The sequence below is a fragment of the Biomphalaria glabrata genome, chromosome 8 (assembly GCF_947242115.1).
Source record: "Biomphalaria glabrata chromosome 8, xgBioGlab47.1, whole genome shotgun sequence".
Taxonomy (NCBI): Eukaryota; Metazoa; Mollusca; class Gastropoda; family Planorbidae; genus Biomphalaria; species Biomphalaria glabrata.
This window is the reverse complement of record NC_074718.1, coordinates 23639099-23660651: the sequence shown is the minus strand read 5'-3', so window position 1 is coordinate 23660651 and position 21553 is coordinate 23639099. Positions and strand designations below refer to the sequence as shown.

General features: G+C 36.8%; 1 protein-coding gene and 1 long non-coding RNA gene across 9 annotated transcripts in view; one reads left to right on the top strand and one right to left on the bottom strand.

Annotated features, from left to right (window-relative positions):
- Positions 1 to 21553, top strand: part of LOC106056678 (tryptophan 2,3-dioxygenase-like) — a 31977-nt gene that overhangs the window by 2304 nt on the left and 8120 nt on the right. For 2 of the 8 annotated variants that reach the window (XM_056037817.1, XM_056037815.1), the window contains exon 2: positions 2322 to 2469. The exons of 2 other annotated variants lie outside the window; for them this stretch is intronic. Coding sequence is in view for 2 of the 6 variants with exons in the window: in XM_056037812.1 (XP_055893787.1) it covers positions 20739 to 20840 (102 nt within the window). In the remaining 4 variants the exon portion in view is untranslated. Of the gene's footprint in view, positions 1 to 2321; positions 2470 to 4168; positions 4309 to 5298; positions 5484 to 20723; positions 20841 to 21553 lie in introns of those variants that run through there. 4 more of the 8 variants (XM_056037818.1, XM_013213498.2, XM_056037812.1 and 1 more) reach the window with 4 other exon arrangements.
- Positions 584 to 21197, bottom strand: LOC106056679 (uncharacterized). Its single transcript, XR_001215736.2, has 2 exons — positions 21148 to 21197; positions 584 to 724 (listed from the first exon to the last, which is right to left on the bottom strand). It is a non-coding gene; the product is annotated as an uncharacterized LOC106056679 (long non-coding RNA).

Here is a 21553-nt window from a genome sequence, read left to right as displayed (position 1 = left end):
AACATCTATGTACTTTAAAAAGATTGAAATGCTTATTATTTAATTCATTGTTATTATTATAATTATTATTATACAATTTATTCACATAAATATGCCTCCATTGACATAAATAAATATAGACTGGCCGATTATGTCTATGGATGCCTCTTAACTAAAAGATTTCTAAGGCTTAGAAAGTAGGATTAGATATCTATTTGTTTTATTTTCAAGTTGCTGAATCATTGCTTCCATATCAACATTGTAAATTGTAACCTTTAATTATATAAAAATCGATGCAGATAAAGATGGCTGCTCTTAGTATCACTTAAGAAACACAATACCCAGAAAAGTGTATCAAGTAGACTTGCCTATTAATTTTCTTTTTAAGGAGAGAATTAGCCAAGAGAGAATGTTCTAAGGAATATACGAAGTTAAGTACGCGGCTTCCCTACTTGACATACTTCAAATACCCCCCCACACACACACACACGCACACGAAACTAGAGATATCCAAGGTGCTTCCACAGTTTGAACCCGTTATAGGAAAGCCCCATAGGCCCGCATTATCACAATGGTTTTGAAATAAAGTTGACATAACAGAACATAAAGACAATTGCATTTTGTTTTACTGACATTTACAAAGTCATGCGTGATAAAGAATTAGCATACATCTCCAAAAAGCACTAATGACGAATTTTGGTCCTTTAGATGCGTTGACCTTCATGATTCAGTGTAATGTTTGGGGCTGGGAAAAATGAAAAAAAAAAAAATATATATATAGAAAGAGAGAGAGAGAGAGAGTTATAGATTATTTTTCTAGACATTTCATATTCTTGTAATCTAAAATAGTTCTAGTTCGTTGATGCTGATACCTCACACGCTCATACTCCCACGTCTTACCTAGAGACCTAGGCTTGCCCATTTGTGCAGGCTACACACAATACATACAAACTACCGTTATAAAAAAAAATGAAAATGGGCATTATTACTGTTACTCGAGTTGCGGTATGGGGGAAATAAAGCATACATTGCCAGGGCCTTCATTGGTAGGCCTATGCATTAATTCACACAAGTATCCGCACAGATTTGTTCAGTTGCAATGCACAGAAAGCTGGTCCAAATTATGTTCTCCATTTAATTAAACTTGTTTACACCCCCCCTTTTTAAATTGCATATTGTATAAAGTTGTATGTAGTACTGTCATAGACATAAATAAATATAGACTGGCCGATAATAGAGTTTTATGAAACGAAAATTTGTGACTTGCATTTCTGTGTACTTTATTTATGTCTAGGAGTTTTGTTTAATCTCTAAGACTGAAGATCATGCAATTTTTCAATTTTTCAGAATTCGGAAATCCGAATACAATAGATATACATGTTTTCAAGTTACATGAAGTTATTTCCTTTTTCCAATCTATATTTATTTATGTCTATGAGTACTGTATACATGATTTGTAAATTTCCTTTAAACTTAATTACATTACAAAAAAAAAAAACAACAACACAAAAATACTTTTTAAAAAAAGCTAAGCTTATATTACATGTAATTATATCAATTAGTTTGGATCAGTCATGTAATTTATGTAAAATTGACCTAAACATAATAAATCTGTGCTTTCTCAGTGCGCTATGATCCTATCACTTGTCTGGACCAGTTATGAAAGGGGAAGGGAAGCAATGGTCTACGTGAATGTTTACATAATCGTTTTTTTTAATGCATAAAAAAATGTTCACTCAGGGCTCAAGAGTTCTCAAGGTGACTAATTAAACTTATACCACCACATCTTTCAAGTACGATTCTTTCCCCTTGTTCAAGATACCAAACAAAATAATTAATTACCAATATTTATTTAACCAAACAAAATAATTAATTACCAATATTTATTTAACCAAGCAAAATAATTAATTACCAATATTTAATCAACTAATTGGTTAATTGTTTAACATTGATTCTTGTGTTGTCAGGTAAAGAAAATAAGTATGTAAAGTTTCGACTTGATCCGAGATTGGGTGTGGGAGAACTAACGTGTTAATAAGACTTGTTATTAGACCGACAGAGAGAGTTGAGATCAACTTTGTGGTAAAAGATTGAGACGGAAAGGTGAAATCAGTTAAAGTAGTGAATACAAACATTAGGTATGCTGTATATGTGTGACGTAATGCGTGAATACGACTGACCAACAAGGTCATCCTAAGTATAGAATACCGTCATCACCTTGCTTTAATCATTCACTATTGGCCAAACTAGAAATTTGATATACTGTCTACATTTTTAATTACTAGAAACATTATAAAAAAATAGCATATTTTTAATAAACTTTTTTAAACCGTTCACTACAGCGATTCCTAATATCTAGCCCAGCGTCTGGAGAGTTTGAGGAGATTTAACTGGAGGAGGGGAGGGGAGGTCGCACTTTTCTACAGATTTTCTCTTAGCATCAGTCAGCACTTTAGTTTTCAAGTTTATTTTACTGTGCTTTTCTTACAAGTAGGTCTAATTACGAAATTATACAATAATAAGTTTTGTGTATATGCTTATGTTGTGTCAGCCCTCTTTCAAATAAATTCCGCAGGTTAGGAAATCTAGCAAACAACAGTCAATTTAAAGGTAAGGGGGTGGGGGAGGTACCATTGTTGCCATTCAACCGCCACTTCTCTTCCATTGAATCTTGTTTGATAATATTGTCCATGACTAGAGTTGTAGGTATTCGTTTTCCTTTTAGAGCACAATAAGAGGATACTTTTTTGTTTCTCTCAGGCTATACAATTTGTATCTAGATCTATACGTTCCATGTGGTCTAAAGAAAGTGTTACAATATTTTAAAGTGAAGCATTCAAAGATTTTATTAAGTGAGATTGTAATACACATTTTAAAACCTTTTTTTTTTCCCGAGAAAAACCCACATAAACAACAACATTTGTATTACACGATTGAACAAGCTTAACACATTTAACGCAATTAGCTACTTAACATGCTCGTCCTTTGTTAGCCTACATTCAAGAAAGAAACCTAATTTCTTTATTAGGATATAATTAAGTCTTTCAATTCAAATAAAAAGACTGTCAAGATTAATTCAGTCGAAGGTGTGAATGAGATTTTGGGTGTACGGTATGTATTTATTTACAAATAACCCTGTTCTGCTGGAGGCTAGTGTGGACGGTAACCATTCGACCTCGGCGCTGGGTTGGACACTTATCCAGCATGGGAGACGACCGCATGCCAAAGGCGATCTTTTTTGGCGAGATTAAAGAAGAACGGCATTACAAAGGTGCCCCTTGCCCCCCCCCCCCCCCCGTAAGCGCTATGAAGATCAACTCAGACGCCATTTCGCCCTCACTGGCATAGAGGAAAGTCGCTGGCAGCAGATGACATTTGAAAGGGACAGTTGCAGAGCTCTCACCAAGGCCGCGAGACACACATTTGAGGCCCAGAGATAAGCCCTTGTAGACACACATTTGAGGTCCAGAGATAAGCCCTTGTAGACACATTTGAGGCCCAGAGATAAGCCCTTGGAGACACACATTTGAGGTCCAGAGATAAGCCCTTGGAGACACACATTTGAGGTCCAGAGATAAGCCCTTGGAGACACACATTTGAGGCCCAGAGATAAGCCCTTGTAGACACACATTTGAGGCCCAGAGATAAGCCCTTGGAGACACACATTTGAGGCCCAGAGATAAGCCCTTGTATACATACATTTGAGGTCCAGAGATAAGCCCTTGTAGACACACATTTGAGGTCCAGAGATAAGCCCTTGGAGACACACATTTGAGGCCCAGAGATAAGCCCTTGTAGACACACATTTGAGGTCCAGAGATAAGCCCTTGTAGACACACATTTGAGGCCCAGAGATAAGCCCTTGTAGGCACACATTTGAGGCCCAGAGATAAGCCCTTGTAGACACACATTTGAGGTCCAGAGATAAGCCCTTGTAGACACACATTTGAGGCCCAAAGATAAGCCCTTGGAGACACACATTTGAGGTCCAGAGATAAGCCCTTGTAGACAGCTATATAAGAAGTAAAGAAAACTAAGATTGATTCAATAGCTTTGTCTGCATCAGTTGTCAAGTAATATGACCACGTGAAACCACTGCACTCATCCTTAATCTTCGGAATCGAAGACATAATCACTTAAGTATCGCCCTCTACGTTTTTCAATACTGTGCACTTTTATGATCGCTTAGGTTGCCCTATACCTATGTTATGCACGCACCATTAACAGCAGCCTTGCAGACCTTCATATTGCTGTAACTTAGCCAACAGCGTGCTCAAAGAACCTCAACGAAAGGAGTATATAAAACACTAATTTAATAATAGAACAAAAGTAAGTCAATAAGTTTTCAAATATGGTACTAAGTAATAATACTTCTTGCTTTTTTACAACATCATTCTCGACCGTCTTCCACTTCCTCTCTCCTTTCGTGTCTCTGTCCTAATGACAGCGTGCAATGTATATAGGGCAGATGATGTAAAGGTAATCTGTTTCTATGGACGACGATGTACCAGTGTGTCAAGGGACCAGCACATTGATCACCCGCATTTACGTTCTCCAACTAATGCCAGGTACCCATTAGAGTTCGGGCGACTCAGTGGTCCTTAAAATCCCTAAATTCAAAGTTCCAGTTTTCATGGAGACTTGAACCCGAGACACCTCGGTTGGTAAGCCACCACGCACACCCTATTTAAAATACCCGCCATTTTGTAAATAACTGACTTAACATGGAATGTAAAAGCGCGACCCCTCAAGTTCTGGTTACACCATTAGAAGTAAGCCTAAGTTTCTGTACAATTTTAGTGCCGTATGTTAAGAGGGGGTTCTGGAGCCCCAATTATACCTCCACAGCCGCGCCCTTCCCCCCTACTGTATCCCCCTACTGGTAGAGTAAAGAAACCTCAAGGTTTCCCAAAGTGGCGCCCGTCTTCCTTATAACACAATCGAGCATTTATACACAAACTCAAAACATTTTCAGTCCTATGACTTCGCCTGTTGACCACACATAGAATCTGGCTCGTTTAGAGCTATTCACAAAACTAGACGTTACGGTCCACTGAAGTATCAATTGTAAACATTTTGTCCTGATCCCTACCCGCATCCCACCTCGCGAAAGAAATGAGAAATATTAAAAGAAGTTTCGTTGGTTCACAATGGACAAAATGTCTGGGGAGTGAGGGGAAAGAGGTCGGGAGGGGGGGGGGCAAGTGAGGTTTTGAACAATGATCTAGTTAATCCCGTCGACCTTATTAGCACGAACACACATACACGCGCTTCTGTATGTGCATGGACTATATATAGGCTTATACACCCTACTGGTCTGTGGTTTCGTGTTGATTTCATCATCACTCGGAGCATGTTGTATTTACGTCAATAGTGGCAGTAGAAAAAAGATTTCGTTGTCTTCAGTGGACACGTTTAGTCAATTCTATCGAACTTATAGCTCATCAAAGTTTGATCGATATTCTTTGAGGACCAATTCGATTTATATTTTTGACATTGTGCAGGTAACAAATATTTTTATTAGGAGTATGATAGATTATAAGCATAAAATGTATTTTGTATTTTATTTTCTTAAAATAGTTGACGCATGCTTTAGTTTATTTATAGTCTAGTGACGGATTTAGGAGGACTGAGGTGGACAATTGTAGACAAATAATTTCCATTTGTTAAGGCCAATAAAATTATCTTGCAAAAATATTGCACATCTAAAAAAAATGCCACACGTGTCAAGAAAGAAATAGAGTATAGTCTAATTGTAGGCCTACATTTTATTTCCTTTCCCTAATTTATTGCGTTATTTAGATGGTTTTGAGTTTTAAAAAAAAACCTAATAGATAGTTTTGACGATAAAAACTCCCCTTTTCGATACAAAATCTAAAGCAAACTACAATGGTTTTAAGGTCACTCATTCCCTTCCAGCAAAAGTAAAACCAAAGCTACAATTACTAAATGTCATTAACGTAGCGAAAAGGGGCTTTGCGGTTTTCCTCCCACCTACAAAAATAAAAGCAAAACTATAGTTACCCTTTTCTACCAGTCATTGGGCTCTATTAATAAAGTGCATTGGATAGTAGGGATTTTTTTCCCTACAATTTTTTATAGAAGAGTAGCAGGATTATGAAACTGTAGATACGTCAGAAGTTGCATTTTTTTTTTAGTTTTAAATATCGAAAATAATGATTGGTTGGCCAACTACAGTCACCAAATTCTATGAACGTAGCCGTTTAAGTTTAAAACCCCACTAACATGGTTTTAATGTTAAAACCCCCCTTTTCAATATTAAACTAAAGTAGGCCTAAACTACAGTCACCAAACTCTATGAGCGTAGCCGATGGTGATGTGGGGGGGGGGAGGTGAGTAAAACCTCGCTCACAACCTCTAGTTGGCAAGGGCGGAGTGTCTACTGTCTTTCCACTAACTAAAGGAGAGTTAGCGCACATATATATATATTATAAATAAATAAATAAATAAATAAATAAATAAATAAATATATATATATATATATATATATATATATATATATATATATATATATATATATATATATATATATATATATATCATTGGCGTAGCCAGGATTTTTTTAATATATATGTATGTGTGTGTGTGTGTATATATAATTAATCTTTATTACATTCTGACTCTTATTCTTTCGGAAGACGTTTATTATACCCAAGAATAGGTTCTTCCTGGAGTTAGTGGAAAATTTGTAGACCACCCGTGTAAGGGAACTCGTGTGAGTTCTTTACTACACTTACATATGGCTCGATAATCTAGGGTATGATTCTCAATTACACTTGTCAATACTTGCTTAACTCAAATACGAACACTTAGTATACATCAACTCTAACTCCTTATATTCATGAATATCGATAATACTTTAATACTTAATAAGGCACACAATTATATCACTCTTATGAAATACACAAAACACCAGCACCCTACTCAGACCTCCAACTGCTAGACTGACCGCTAGAAACCTAATTGTCCCCCCTTGAAAATCCCGTGATAAAAACAATTCACACACCAACTAATAAAATAAACAAACACACACACAATCTCACATCTTACACGCCCACGCTCTTGACATCTCCCCCTTACTTCCCCTGAAAATCTAAGTCCATATTATGTACACTAAAAAAAATTATTAATGACATTGTTGAAGTACAACATGGTTAAAAGAAATACTACTCAAAAATACACAGTACATCTTACTATGTTTACACAAGTAATTTGTTTCAATTCAACAAACTACACCCATGAGTTTAAGTATGAAATAATGAATACTCTGTTTCTATGCATCAACATTAATAAAATACATGAATTATCTTTCCATTTCCAAACAAAACAAGTTCATCAATAATAATGCATATGTAATAATAAAACTAATAATATAACTAAACTAATCTTCATCTGTTCCACTTGTCCAGTTCCTTCTCTTGTGACGTCAGGTTACAATGTAGGCTACTGTTTATTGTTTATGAATATAGAGCTTAAGACTTGATTTCCGATGCTTCTCAATACTGGATGAGACGACGCGTCTTGTGCAAAGTACAATTAAAACACAAAGAGATGAATAGTTCAGTCCATATCATTTAGCAATAATAATAATAGTAGTAGTAGTAATAGTAGTAACTTCTCTGACGAGACGATCATAGTTGAAAAAGTTCAACGTACATACTGGATTGCTGAGACGTGCACAGTCTGAAAACGTTACAATACCAGGTATGCTTCTGACAGAGACAATAATGTGAGTTCAAACTGTCAGCCTAGACAATGGGTCAGCCCAAAAGTTGTCTGTACCTTTAATGTGCTGAATTTCAAAGTCAAAGTCCATAAGGTATAATATCCATCTAGCAATGCGAGCATTGGTGGTTGCAGACTTGAGATACTTGAGATTCAGGTGATCAGTCCAAACAATGAACTTACGTGAATACAAGAAGTGTTCCAACTTCTTAATTCCCCATGTTAATGCTAACAACTCACGCTCCATTATGCTGTATTTACATTCACGTGGGAGTAATTTTCTGCTGAGGAAACGGACAGGATGCAATTTGTTTCCCACGTACTGTAGAGCAGCAACTGCAACAGCCTTGTCCGAAGCATCACATTGTAGATAAAAACATTTATCCGGATCAGGCAACATTAAAATGGGGTGAGAAGTCAAGTATCTTTGTATACGCTCCAATGCAACCTCCCCCTCCACAGTCTTAGCAACTTTAGAAGGGTGCCCTTTTTTAAGAATTTCAGTAAAGGGAGACAACAAGCTTGAAAAGTTTGGAATGAAGGAGCGATAATAATTGAGCAGACCTAATAATAATCGGGTTTCCTTCTTTGTTTTAGGGTACCGTAGCTGCAGAATCTTACTGACATTAGAATTTTCAGGCTGAAGAAAGCCTTGGCCAATCTTATGGCCTAGGAATGTAATAGTTTGGAACCCAATTAGTAACTTGTTAGGCTTAACAGTAATATTGAATTCTCCTAACCTCTCAAGCACCTGTCTCAATGAGAACATGTGACTCTGCCAATCAGTGTTGTACACACACAGATCATCAAAATAACAAACTACTTGTTCTAAACCTTTTAGCACTCTACGCATTGTTCTGTTAAAGAAACTAGGACTGTTTTTTAACCCAAATGGGAGATATTTGAATTGATAGTGTGCATTAGGTACTTTGAACGCTGTGTACTGCTTACTACTCTCTTCTAATGGCACCTGCCAGTAACCTTTTGTTAGGTCTAATTTACTAAAATATTTAGCTTTCCTTAGTGTGATAAATAGTTCTTCTTGATTTGGTATGACTTCTGCATCAAATTTTGCTATGGAATTTAATTGCCTATAATCAACAACTGGTCTCAAAGTTCCATCTTTCTTTTTGATTAAGATCATAGGAGATGCATAAGGCGATTCACTCTCTTCAATAATATTCATGTTAATCATCGACTCAATTTCTTCTTGTAGCCTTTGTCTCAATGCCATTGGTACATTATAAGGTTTTAAATTGACAGGCTTATCCGATGTTAGAGTTATTTTAAAGGGCTCCACTTTCGCTTTTCCTGGTACATCTGATATTACGTGTGCAAAGTCTTCAAGGAGTTTTTCAACTTCATTTTTCTGAGTTTGGTTTAAGTCTTTATTAATGGTTATTGCCCTTTGGTTTATTTCTCCATTTCCATGGATCATTTCCGGTAGTTTTAATTCTTCTATTTCATTATCAATGATTTGCCCTGTTTCATCATGGTCATATTCATCCACGACTCCAATAAATGCAGCAGACAAAATGTTACTCTTACAGCTACTGTTGGCAACATTGTTACTTGTTACTTCAACTGGGGTGTAATATTTGATTAATCTGTTTACATGAAATATCTTTGATTTGTTTCCTTTCTTTACTATGTAATTTAAGTCTGATAACCTCGTTTCTATCTTGTACGGGCCTTCCCAATATAATTTGAGCTTACCTCCCTTTTTTGGTTTCAACACTAATACCATTTCTCCTGTATCAAAACTTTTTTTTACAGTGTTTCTATCATATAGTCGTTTTTGTTCTTGCCTCGCTATGTCTTCATTATCACATGCAATCTTAGCTGTACTTTGTAGTCTTTCTTTTAATTCCTCAAGATATTCAAACAAGTTAGTGTAATTAGTGTCAACTTCTTTTTCTTTGGTCATAAGTTTCTTCAAAATTGCCATCGGCCCTCTAATTTTTCTTCCAAATACAAGTTCGTAGGGTGAAAATCCTGTTGTATCGTTGGGCAATTCTCTTATAGCGAATAATGCCGAGGCTAAGTATTTGTCCCAATCTTTAGATCGTTCAGAACACAGCTTTCTTAATATGCTCTTAAGTGAACCATGTAGGCGTTCTACGCATCCATTCGAGGCCGGGTGGTATAGCGAGGACTTGATTATCTTCACATTGAAGAATTTGCAGACTTCTGTGTATAAATCTGAACCATATTGAGAACCATTGTCAGAGAGAATGGCCTCTGGAAAACCAATCCTAGTGCAGACCGAATACAAAGCTTCTATCACAGTAGTTGTCTCTATATTTCTCAACGGTACAGCTTCAGGCCATCTGGAGAATGTGTCTATTATAGTTAGGATGTATCTATGTTTACTTTCTGTCATAGGAAGAGGTCCAACCAGATCTATGGCGATTTTTTTAAAGGGTACACCTTGTCTGTCCATCTTCCCCAGCACTGCTTTACCAGCTCTCCCTGGAACTTTTGCTCTCCGACATGGGTCGCAGCACCTTACCAACTGCTTTACATCTTTGTCGACCCCTGGCCAATAAAATTCAGAGTAGATACGAAGTTTTGTTTTCTTTACAGACATATGCCCTGCCAGTGGTGAGCTGTGGGCGTTTTCCAGTATTAATTTACGTCTGCACTTAGGAACAACTAAAAGATCTTTAACTACTTGAGGTTCTGTAAGGGACGTAACTTTCTTGTAAAGCAAGCTCTTCTTTCTGACAAACATAATACTTGCTTCTTTAGTCACTTGTGTTGTTTGCAGGTTGCATTTTCTCCATAGTGGTGCCAGAGTTTCATCTTCTTGTTGTTCCTTCTCTAGACTCCCTTCTATACTTGTTCCTATGATTGGCGTCTTTACTTGAGTTTCTTCCCTTTCTTTGTCCTTCATTCCTCTAGTCTCTACGGCTGACACGAACAGGCCTTTCACATTACCTATTAACACATCAGCGACCGGCTCCGGAAATAGCACGACGATGAATTCTCCTTTCAGGTAAGGTGTGTCAAGCATTGCCTTTGCGGTTTTGTATATAAATACTTGTCCGTCTGCTAAGCACAAGGAGCATTTCTCTGGCAAAATATCTTTTTCATTGACAAGTGTCTCTCTTACGGCGATAACGCTACAGCCGCTATCTCTCAGGATCGACGCCTTTCTTCCATTCAGCTTTCCTTCTTCTATGTTTAGTGATCCAATAGACTTGTCGTTTATAATGAAGTTAGCCACACTTTCTGGATTATGGTAGATCAGATTGCAAGTCCCTTGTCTATCAGGCAATTGCACCACGGCACATTCGGCTTGATTGGAGTAGTTCCTTCTTGTCTCATTCCTATACCTTCCTTGGTTATTCTGGTACATTCCATTTCCATAGTTGTTTCTTCTGTTGTTAACTTGGTTGCTAAATGTGTAATTTGGCCTATTCCATCGCCCTCTTGCTCTGTTGTAAGAATTGCTATAGCGGGGTCGGACGAAATTTCTTCTGGGCTCATGGTATTCAATGTTTGGCCTGATGTAGTTTGCGCTGCTAGGGCTGGTTTGGTAGCGGTAATTTTGCCTATTCAAATCTCTTCTGTCACTCACTGCGTTGGCCTGATAAATTCTCGATTTCTTGAAAATGCTTTTACTGGCGAAGATTATCTTTCTGTTCTCCAACATATCAACTAGCTTGTCCAACGACTCAGGTTCTTTATCTAGGATCTCTTCTCTTACCTCCTCGTTTAGGGCACTGAGTATAGAGTCTTTCAATATTAACTCCTCCAGCTGATCAAAGTTTCGTTCTATTTTCGCCGCCTCGCACCATTGTCGGAAGTTCTTTTGTAATGCCACAAAAAATTCTCTTGGGCCATCTTCAATTGGGACAGTCTCATGCCATCTTTTCCTGCAGGCTTCCTCCGTCATTCCCACATAGTCTAGGAGCTCTTTTTTTATCTTCTCGTAGTCAGTGCAGTCCACTAATCTTCTCTGTGTCAGGAATTGCCTTAGTTTAGGTGTTATTTTCTCCTGCAACTGTGCCACCCAGTCTTCTTCTAGAACCTTGTCTCTCCTAGCTGCCATCTCGAACATGTCGAGGTAACAGGGTAGATCTTCGGTTGTCATGGCAGGGAAACCTTTACTCAGTCTTGGTCTCTGTGCCGTGACTCCGGTTGTCGCGCTTGATTGTGTTTTATTTTTTTCCTGGGCAATTAGTAAGTCAAGTTTCTTCATTTCTCTTTCGTGTTCCCTTTCTTTCTCTTTCTCCTGTCTTTCTTTCTCTTTCTCCTGTCTTTCTTTGTCTTTCTCCTGTCTTTCTTTCTCTTTCTCCTGTCTATCTTTCTCTTTTTCCTCCAATTCCAGTTCCTTTAATCTTATCATCTGTTGCAGCTTGGACATTTCTCTTTCCTCCACCCTCTCAGATCTTTCTCTTCTCTGTTTCTCTGCCTCACTCTCCTTTTCCATGTTTTACTTTCTATTCCTTATAATACACAGCACTCAGTACGTTTGCTACACTAAGTTTTACAGAAAATTTTAAAATAACAGTCCTAGTATTTCTTTTACCTTAAATTACTACCTTAAGAATAATTATAGTGCTCTATACTATACAATAAGAAAATAAAATCAATCCTAATTTTGAAGAATATTTTTAGTTATACAATAGATTAGGCAAGTAAATGATCAAGACAGAAAAATACAAATTGAAATAATGATCAGATTATTAGATTCAGATAGGAAGTTAGAATACGTTGATTTAAAGACTCTTGCCTTTTTTAAATTGGCAACAATAAAATCAGAATGAAATTACTGAAGCCTTAAATTGAGAGGCTAGTATGACAGCACAGAAAAAAAAGCAGGAAAATATATGATAGTCAAATTGAAACAAATTATAATAGAGCAAGAAAATAGAGACTAGAGAGTAGAGGGTTCAGCTACACGAGAGGTAACACAAATCACTTAACTTCCACTCCCTGCACGTGATCCAACCTGTCCTCGTGATGCAACTTCGGGCTGTCGCTGTCCTCTCTGTACTGGTACTTCAAACCACCGCCGTTCCTCAGGCCAAATCAAGGGGCATAACACATGAGGAAAAATGTTTTAAAATAGAATGAGTGTCAAATTAACAACAATATAACATGTAGAACAATATTTGTAAGTTTAAGAACATCAATTACATGAGGAAAATGTTTTAAAATAGAATGAGTGTCAAGTTAACAACAATATAACATGAACAATATTTGAAGTTTAAGTACATCAATAACAATTTATAACTGCTATACTTATACAATTTCTGCGACGAGAGGTCCTGGTTTTCTTTCACAAGAGCCCCCAACTGTAAGGGAACTCGTGTGAGTTCTTTACTACACTTACATATGGCTCGATAATCTAGGGTATGATTCTCAATTACACTTGTCAATACTTGCTTAACTCAAATACGAACACTTAGTATACATCAACTCTAACTCCTTATATTCATGAATATCGATAATACTTTAATACTTAATAAGGCACACAATTATATCACTCTTATGAAATACACAAAACACCAGCACCCTACTCAGACCAGGTCAGCTCTCCAACTGCTAGACTGACCGCTAGAAACCTAATTGTCCCCCCTTGAAAATCCAGTGATAAAAACAATTCACACACCAACTAATAAAATAAACAAACACACACACAATCTCACATCTTACACGCCCACGCCCACGCCCCGCCCTTGACAGCAATGGGGTCTAAGGAAGCGCTGTGAGCTCCCCAAGCGCGGGGCGGAGCTCCACCGCTAAGCACTATTTCCGGTATTGAAAGCCTCAATAATGCATATTCTGAGGTATCTTAGTGCATTATTCTGCTATTAAAAAGTTTTATTTCAAAACTTGTGCTATTCTTACTTACTGAGACCCTCCCGCGCCGTTCGGCTCATTGGAGGGCAAGCTGTTTCCACAAAAATCTGTCACTGGCAATTTCTGAAGCCTCTTCCCACCTGCTCTGAGGACCTCTATGAAAGTGTGGCGTGAAGTTGTACTAGGATGTTCCTGTTTGCGATTTCCTCGTAATGGCCTCCATGTCATTGCAACTCTTGTTATGCGTAATTCATTTTGTCGGAATAAATGTCCCGCAAACCTCATGCGACGCTCTGTCACAACCTTACCAAGGCGTCGACTCCCAGTTCGGCATAGCATTTCCTTGATTGAGACCTGATCTCCATAACTGACTCCTAAAATCCGTCTTAGCCATCTTTGTTGAGCCACATTAAGTCTTTGTCAATTTCGGCAGATGACTATCCACTGCACTTTATTAATGGAGTTCAGCCACTGTAACCTCTCTTGGCTACGCTCTTGGAATTAGGTGACTGTAGTTTGCTTTAGATTTTATATCGAAAATGTAAGTTTTATCGACAAAATCATCTGTTGTGGGGTTTTAAACAAAAATATCTCTGGAGTTTGTTTTTTTTTAACCCTATTTAGCTACGCTCATAGAATTTGGTGAGTGTAGTTTGCTTTAGAATAATATTGAAGAGGGGGCTTTCAACCTCAAAACTCTCTATAGGGGGATTTTAAACTCAAAAACACCTGGAGTGGGTTTAAACTAAAAAAAAAGCCATCTGGAAGAGAGGATTTAAACTCAAAACTCCCATTTGGCTTGGTTAAGCTCAAAGAATTTTAGTTTGTAATTTACATTTTTTTGTGTATTGAAGAGGTATTTTTTAGCATCAAACCCCGATGAAGGGGGGTTTAAACTTAAAACCCCTTTGGTTACTCTCAAAGATTTTTGAGTGTGTAATTTTGCTTTTTTATATTGATGAAGTATTTTTTTAGCTTCAAACGCCACTGGAGGGGGGGGGGGTTAAATTTAAAACCCCTTTGGTTACTCTCAAAGATTTTTTAAGTGTAAAATTTGATTTTTTTATATTGAAGAGGTATTTTTTTAGCTTCAAACCCACTGAAAAAAAAAGGGGGGGGGGATTTAAACTTAATACTCAAAAGCCCCTTTGGCTACATTCATAGACTTTGGAGTGTGTCTTTTGCTTTTTTTATATTGAAGAGGTATTTTTTTAGCCTTAAACTCCGCTGAAAGAGGTTTAAAACTCAAACCACATTTGGCTACGCTTATAGCATTCTCAGTGTGTAATTTGCTTTTTTATATTGAAGAGGGGGTTTTATAGTGAATTTCCGAGGGGGTTTTAAAATCAAAACCTTCCTTAGCTATTCTCTAATAGGAATTTGGGGATTGTCATTTGCATTATTTTTTGTTTGTTTTGTTTTATAGAAGAGGAGAATTTTACTGCAAAACCCCCTGCTAGGGGTTTTAAACTCAAAACCCCCTTGGTTTAGTATCTTATCTTATCTTATATAATACAGACGTTACTTCAAAAAAGAAGATGATTACGTCCTACGCGTCATGCATTTAGTCATGCATATTAACCAATGACTTAAATTCTGCCAAGTCACTGGTTTTCCTGGCTAGCTCAGGCAACCCATTCCATGCTCTAATAGCACTAGGGAAGAAGGAGTATTTGTACAAATTTGTCCTAGCATATGGCACGAGGAATGTGCCTTTATCTTTGTGTCTTTCAGAGTATTTTATTAAATTTTGTTTTTGTATTTGAAGATTATGGTTCAGTATTTTATGTATGATTGCTACTTTACTTTTGAGCCTTCTGTCCTGAAGGCTTTCTAAATTTAGTGATTTTACTAAAGGTGTTACTCTAGTCAAATGTGAATATTCGTTTGTTATGAATCTCACTGCTCTATTTTGTGTCTGTTCTAGTTTCTTAATGTTTTCTTGAGTTGAGGGGTCCCAAACGGAGGATGCATATTCTATTATTGGCCTAACCAAGGTTAAATAACATTTTAGTTTTATGTTCTTATTTGATTTATAGAAATTTCTTTTAATAAATCCTAATGCTTTGTTTGATTTTTTTGTAGTTTCATCAATATGTGGATTCCATGACAGTTTTTCATTTATTATAACACCTAGGTATTTTGCGTTTTTAGTCTGTGTTACTGGTTTGCCATGAATACGATAAGTGGAATTAATTTGTTTTAGTTTTTTTGTTACTCTTAACAACTGACATTTTTCTGGGTGGAAAGACATGCTCCAATTTGATTCCCATTTCTGTAATTCATCTAATTCTCTTTGTAAAATATCTGTGTCTTGTGTTGTTTTTATTGTTCTATATATTATGCAATCGTCTGCAAATAATCTGACTTTTGTTCCTGAAGTAATGCAATTTGGTAAATCATTTATGTAAATTAAAAATAGTAGTGGACCCAAGACTGTTCCTTGAGGTACACCTGAGTTTACTGTTATCGGTGTTGATTTAGAGCCATTTATTATTACAGTTTGTTCTCTCCCTATCAGAAAATCTTTAATCCACTGATGCAGTGGACCATTAATGCCGAAATATTTTAATTTTTTAAGCAAACTATGGTGGTGAACTTTGTCAAAAGCCTTAGAAAAATCTAGTAAGATAGCATCTATTTGTTCACTATTATCTAAACCTTTTGAAAAGTCATCAATTAGTCCTATTAGTTGTGTTTCACATGATCTATATTTCCTAAAGCCATGTTGGTATGGTGTGAGGACATTATGTTTGTCTAAGTGGTTTATGATGTTGCTACATATTATGTGTTCTAGGATTTTACATGTGATGCTGGTAAGTGATACTGGTCTGTAGTTTCCTGGGTCAGATTTTTCTCCTTTTTTAAATAGGGGGGTGACATTAGCTTCTTTCCAGTCCTTTGGTACTCTGCCCTGGTTAAGTGAAGCCTGAAAGAGTATTTTATACACTGGGGCTAGCTCATTACTTAGTTCTTTGAGTAATCTAGCTAGAATACCATCAGGTCCAGAAGCTTTATTTGGTTTGGTGTTGGCTAATAGTTTTTGAATTCCATTTTCTTGTACTACTATATCTTCTATGTTGTCTACTTGGTTCAAATTCAGTAATATGTCTTTGTCTCCTGGGGCTGAGAATGCTGATGCAAAGTATTTGTTTAGGATGTTTGCTTTAGTTTCATTATCATTATGTATTACGTTATGTTCATCTTTTAATGGCGCTATGCCTGTTGTTTCCATTTTCTTAGACTTAATGTATGACCATAGGTTTTTGTTGTTATCTTTAGATATTACATTGTTTATGTATTCACTCTGCAGCTGTCTGCTTACTTTTTGGGTTAAGTGTTTAATTTTTATATACTTTTTGTAAACTCTTTCTGCATTAGTTTCTTTAAATTTTCTATATAGGTTTTCCTTCTGTTTACAAAGCTTCTTTAGTCTATTATTAAACCAGCATTTATTTATTTTGTCTGGTGTGCATTTAGTTGGTATATGATTTTCTATAATGCTTTTAAGATGGTTTTTAATGAAATTACAGAGGTCATCGACTGGTTGGTTAATGTCTTTTTCTAATAAGAATGTTTGTTGAAAGTTTAATGCAGCTTGGTGTAGTTGTGTTAGGTTACATTTATTCCAGAGTAAGATTTTTCTTTTGGGTTTTGTATTGGCTACTGCTTTTATCTGACTGTGTATTTTTATGATCTCATGGTCTGATAGACCAGGGATAATATCATAATCAACTACTAATCCAGGTCTGTTGGTTAAGAAGAGATCTAATGTCTTGTTTAATTGTGACAAGTCAAAAACTCGCTGTCAGAGTCACTCAGAATTATCACAGCATTAATTATTATTTTTCCTTATTTATTTATTTTATTTCAATTATTTCCCCGTCCTAACCCCAATTTCTTCACCCGCGCCACCTTTTCCGCTCCAGCTAGACTTAGTCCACCACCTTGGAGAAAATTAGGCCAGTCCTTTCATTTATCTGCCCTTGACCGGGGCAAAGATAGACACGTTCTCTTTAGTCTTATCCGCGGATGTCCGCCGCGATTGACCCCCCCCCTTGGGTGGAATGCAGGTCACTCTTCCTCTTTGATCTAAGAGATTACACGGGTCAATACACCGCGTGGTACTCCAAGGTGTGACGCTTGTCGGACTTCACCCACGTGTAAGCTAATTCTTAGCCTAGGACGTTTCCTGTGTCCGCCCACATTTCCCAGGCATATATAAGTAGATTCAAATCAAGCCAGACCCTTTCACTCCTCTATCGCTGTCGACCGAGTCTGGACTATATCATTTATTCTCCCTCCTAGAGGAATACCTGGTGGTAAGCCGAACTTAATCACAAGTTCCATCTTAATTACTCTGTGTATATTTCCATTGGATTTTATCATGTGTATTTTGCTTAGTTCATTTATATTTAATTAGTGCATTGTGTATTTCTCACTGGCGTAAGTAGAAAACATAAACATGTGCTATGTATACATTTTAGTATTGCATGAATCTATTAATGCTACGTTGCTCAATTGATCATTGATGCAACCATGTATATATTTGTACACCTTATTTTATTTCCTCTATCTCGGTTGATCGCCTTGATGATTTTACTATCGCACTAATACTGCGCTTAGAAAGGAGATATGAGTTACCTCCCCTGTATTGAATAATCTCCCCTTTACTCATTTTACCCTAATGAGAGTTGCGCCGCTTGAACGGACACACCATTCAAGCGCGCTCCATTGTTCTCGACCCACGGTCATATGTAAACAATCATCTGGGTCGCTGACCACCGCCCAATTCATCCCTCCCCCCTTTTTTCTTTCTATATCCACCTGTGTTGTTCATTTGAGATTATTATTTCCCCTTCTATGTACATTTTATGTTATTATTTCCCCTTTTATGTACATTTGATATTGCTACTATCATCCATCTGTTTTCCAAATCCCATTTGTCATCACCTCCCCCTTGTGCTCTAAAGCAATTTCACCAATCTGACGAATGCACCTCAGTCGAGGGCATCGATAAGATGCATGAGAGACATGTCCTAACTTGTCTTTATTTATCCGCAGCCTCCCTCAGGAGTCTGCCTATTTAGGTGCTTAGTGCTATTCAGCACTGTATTTGCTATCAAGAATCACCTATCGCCTATTTGCCTACTGGCCTATCTATGTGCTTAGTGCTATTCAGCACTGCACTTTCCTATTGAGCATCATCTACCGCCTACGGAGATCTACTCAACTCTACTACTTGGCGCTATCGGCATTGCCCGCCTATTCGACAGCCCACCTGTCAAGCTATTAGGCGCGACGTCCCTATAGAGTCAGATCTGTGCGAGACGTCATAGCTACGCCAACCCTCTGCAACTCACTGGACATATCCTGTTACCTACACTGCCCACGGCAGATCAGCTCTGCCCGCAGTAACCTTGTGCCCACGGTATCCGGCCACCCGCCATACTGTGCCCACTACAGATACTAGAACTTGGGACGGAGACTCCACAAGAACTATATCGCCGGCGTCCCTCTATCCGCTAGAGCGCCACCTCCAGCTGCAGAACCTCAAGCCAGGACACAGCCAGCTGCGACATCAACAGGACAACCAGCTAAGTCAGAGGACAAAGTGACATACTCTCTTATTATGTGCAAGAGTGATGATTAAACATAGAATATATTAGAGATAGATGCAAACCCTCCCCCTTTTTATTATTATATGTATATTTATGTAAATAAATTTCCTTTATTTTAACTTTTGTATCTATCTTTCATTGCTTTGTCTCGTTGCGTGTCTGCTCCCGATTCATATGCTGATAAGTGGGAGTGTGATAGCATTAAAAATAATCATCCCCTAGACATAAAACGTGCCAAACACACGTCACATTTCCCCACCTGTCACATTAATCTAGTTGGCTTTTTAATGATTTGATCTAAACATAGGTTGTGTAATGTTTCTATGAAAAGCTCATTTATGTCCTTAAGGTTTTGGTGTTTATCTATGGTTAGTATTTTCCAATTTATATCAGGTAGGTTGAAATCACCCATAATCCAAAAAAACTGCATTTTTATTTGTCTTTATTTGTTTTATAAGTGTAGTAATCTGATTACATAGTTCCTGCATGTATTCTAAACTAGAATTTGGTGATCTGTAAATGCTGCCTATTATTAGGGATGTTGAGGTGGTATTAATTTTACAAAATGTTGATTCTATATTTTTTGAGTTAGGTAAGGTAATTTCTTCTGCTATAAGAGTGTTTTTTATTGCTAAAAGAACTCCTCCATAATTATCAGCCCTATCTTTTTCTAAAAATTTTATAATTATTATTGAAAATTTCTGCATTATAAATTTCAGGATGTAGCCAAGTTTCTGTGCCTAATTATGTCTGGTTTCTCACATTCTAATAAAATTTCTAAGTCTGCTGTTTTGTTCCTAATGCTTTGAAAATTTATTACTAAGGTTTTAAGGTATTTTGGTGTTACTTCTTTAGTAGGTTTGTTTAGTGAGGCTGTTGTATTAATTTTAGTAGATTTAGGTTTCTCACCTAAAATAAACAAAATCAAAGCAAAAAATCAGTCACTAAAGTCCGTCTCCCGTCTCATTTCGGTTTGAAGTTTGAAACCCAAACACCCCTCCCCCGGCTATGCCCATGATATATATATATATATATATATATATATATATATATATATATATATATATATATATATATATATATATATGTTGGGGAGATCTTCACCCCTACCCCGAAAAAATCCCTCCCATGCACTGTCGTAAGTCTGGCCCTGATTATAGTTATCACTGGGACCCTGGGCATGGCTTGCGCTGCCTACTGCTTTTCGAGGAGCCTCAGTAAATCCTGTGAAATTGCAAAATATACGAAAAAGTCCTTGAAGTCCAGAAAACTCATAAAAATCTCCTTAAATATATACAAAATTGTCATTTGTGGGTGTCATTTACACGGAAAACGCCAATCCAACGCGAAAAAAAAATGCATTATACAATACCTGTAACACTGGCATCTGCGGTGAATGTAGCGCCTCAAACTAATCAAGAATTACTTGAGCTCAACAATATACCAAGATAGATTGAACAATATATATATTTAGATATAATCGAGATTGAAAGGTTACAAGGTCATTCCAAATGAAACAAGAGCAATGGACCTATAAATTGTCATATAGGATGGACTCAAGGTCGCATAATTGTAATTATGAAAAAAAAACAAACACTTGCAAACGAATGTTTGACAATAACAACGGCGGATGCAAAATGTTTAAATGGGAAGTTTTTTTTGTTGGTGGATGGAGGTAGGGTAAGAAATGAATATTCATATTAGACTACAGTAACATCATTAGTAAACGTACTTAACACTTCAGGACTGAAAACTTACAAGTAAAGTATCTATAATACATAAAACACTAAACCAAAGTTTACTTATACAAACACATAACCTAATAAAATACTCCGAAAGACATGTAAAGTAAAGGTACATTCCTTAAAATTATTCTATATCCTAGGACAAACAAATTCTTCCCAACAGCATGGGACGAGTTGCCTGAATCAGCCAGAAAAAAACAACGACTTAGCAGTATTTAAGTAGGCCTATCTAATAAACATACCAAAATTGACACATGGATGCTCCTATGACATTGTTGGCTTGTGTTAATGTTTGTAATTTATAACATAAGATACACAATTTTGAGGTTAAATAATGTTATTCAACTAAAGGTTTTAAAGATTTAACTTGACAAATGTTCACATGAGTAAATAATTTTGAAAAACGAAAAAGTTTTGAACATAAAAATTAAATGGCAAGGGTATATAGAACTACTTTAATTATGAAAACCAAAAGAAAAGTGTAAAAATACTTATTTCTAAATAACATTTTACAAAGATAGCCTAATATCAACCCTGTCTATCCGTCTGGTAAAAAGTTTGTACACGTGATTTCTCGCACACCCAATCTCAGATCAAGCTGAAATTTTGCACAATTATCCCTTTTACTTTACAACACAAGAATCAATT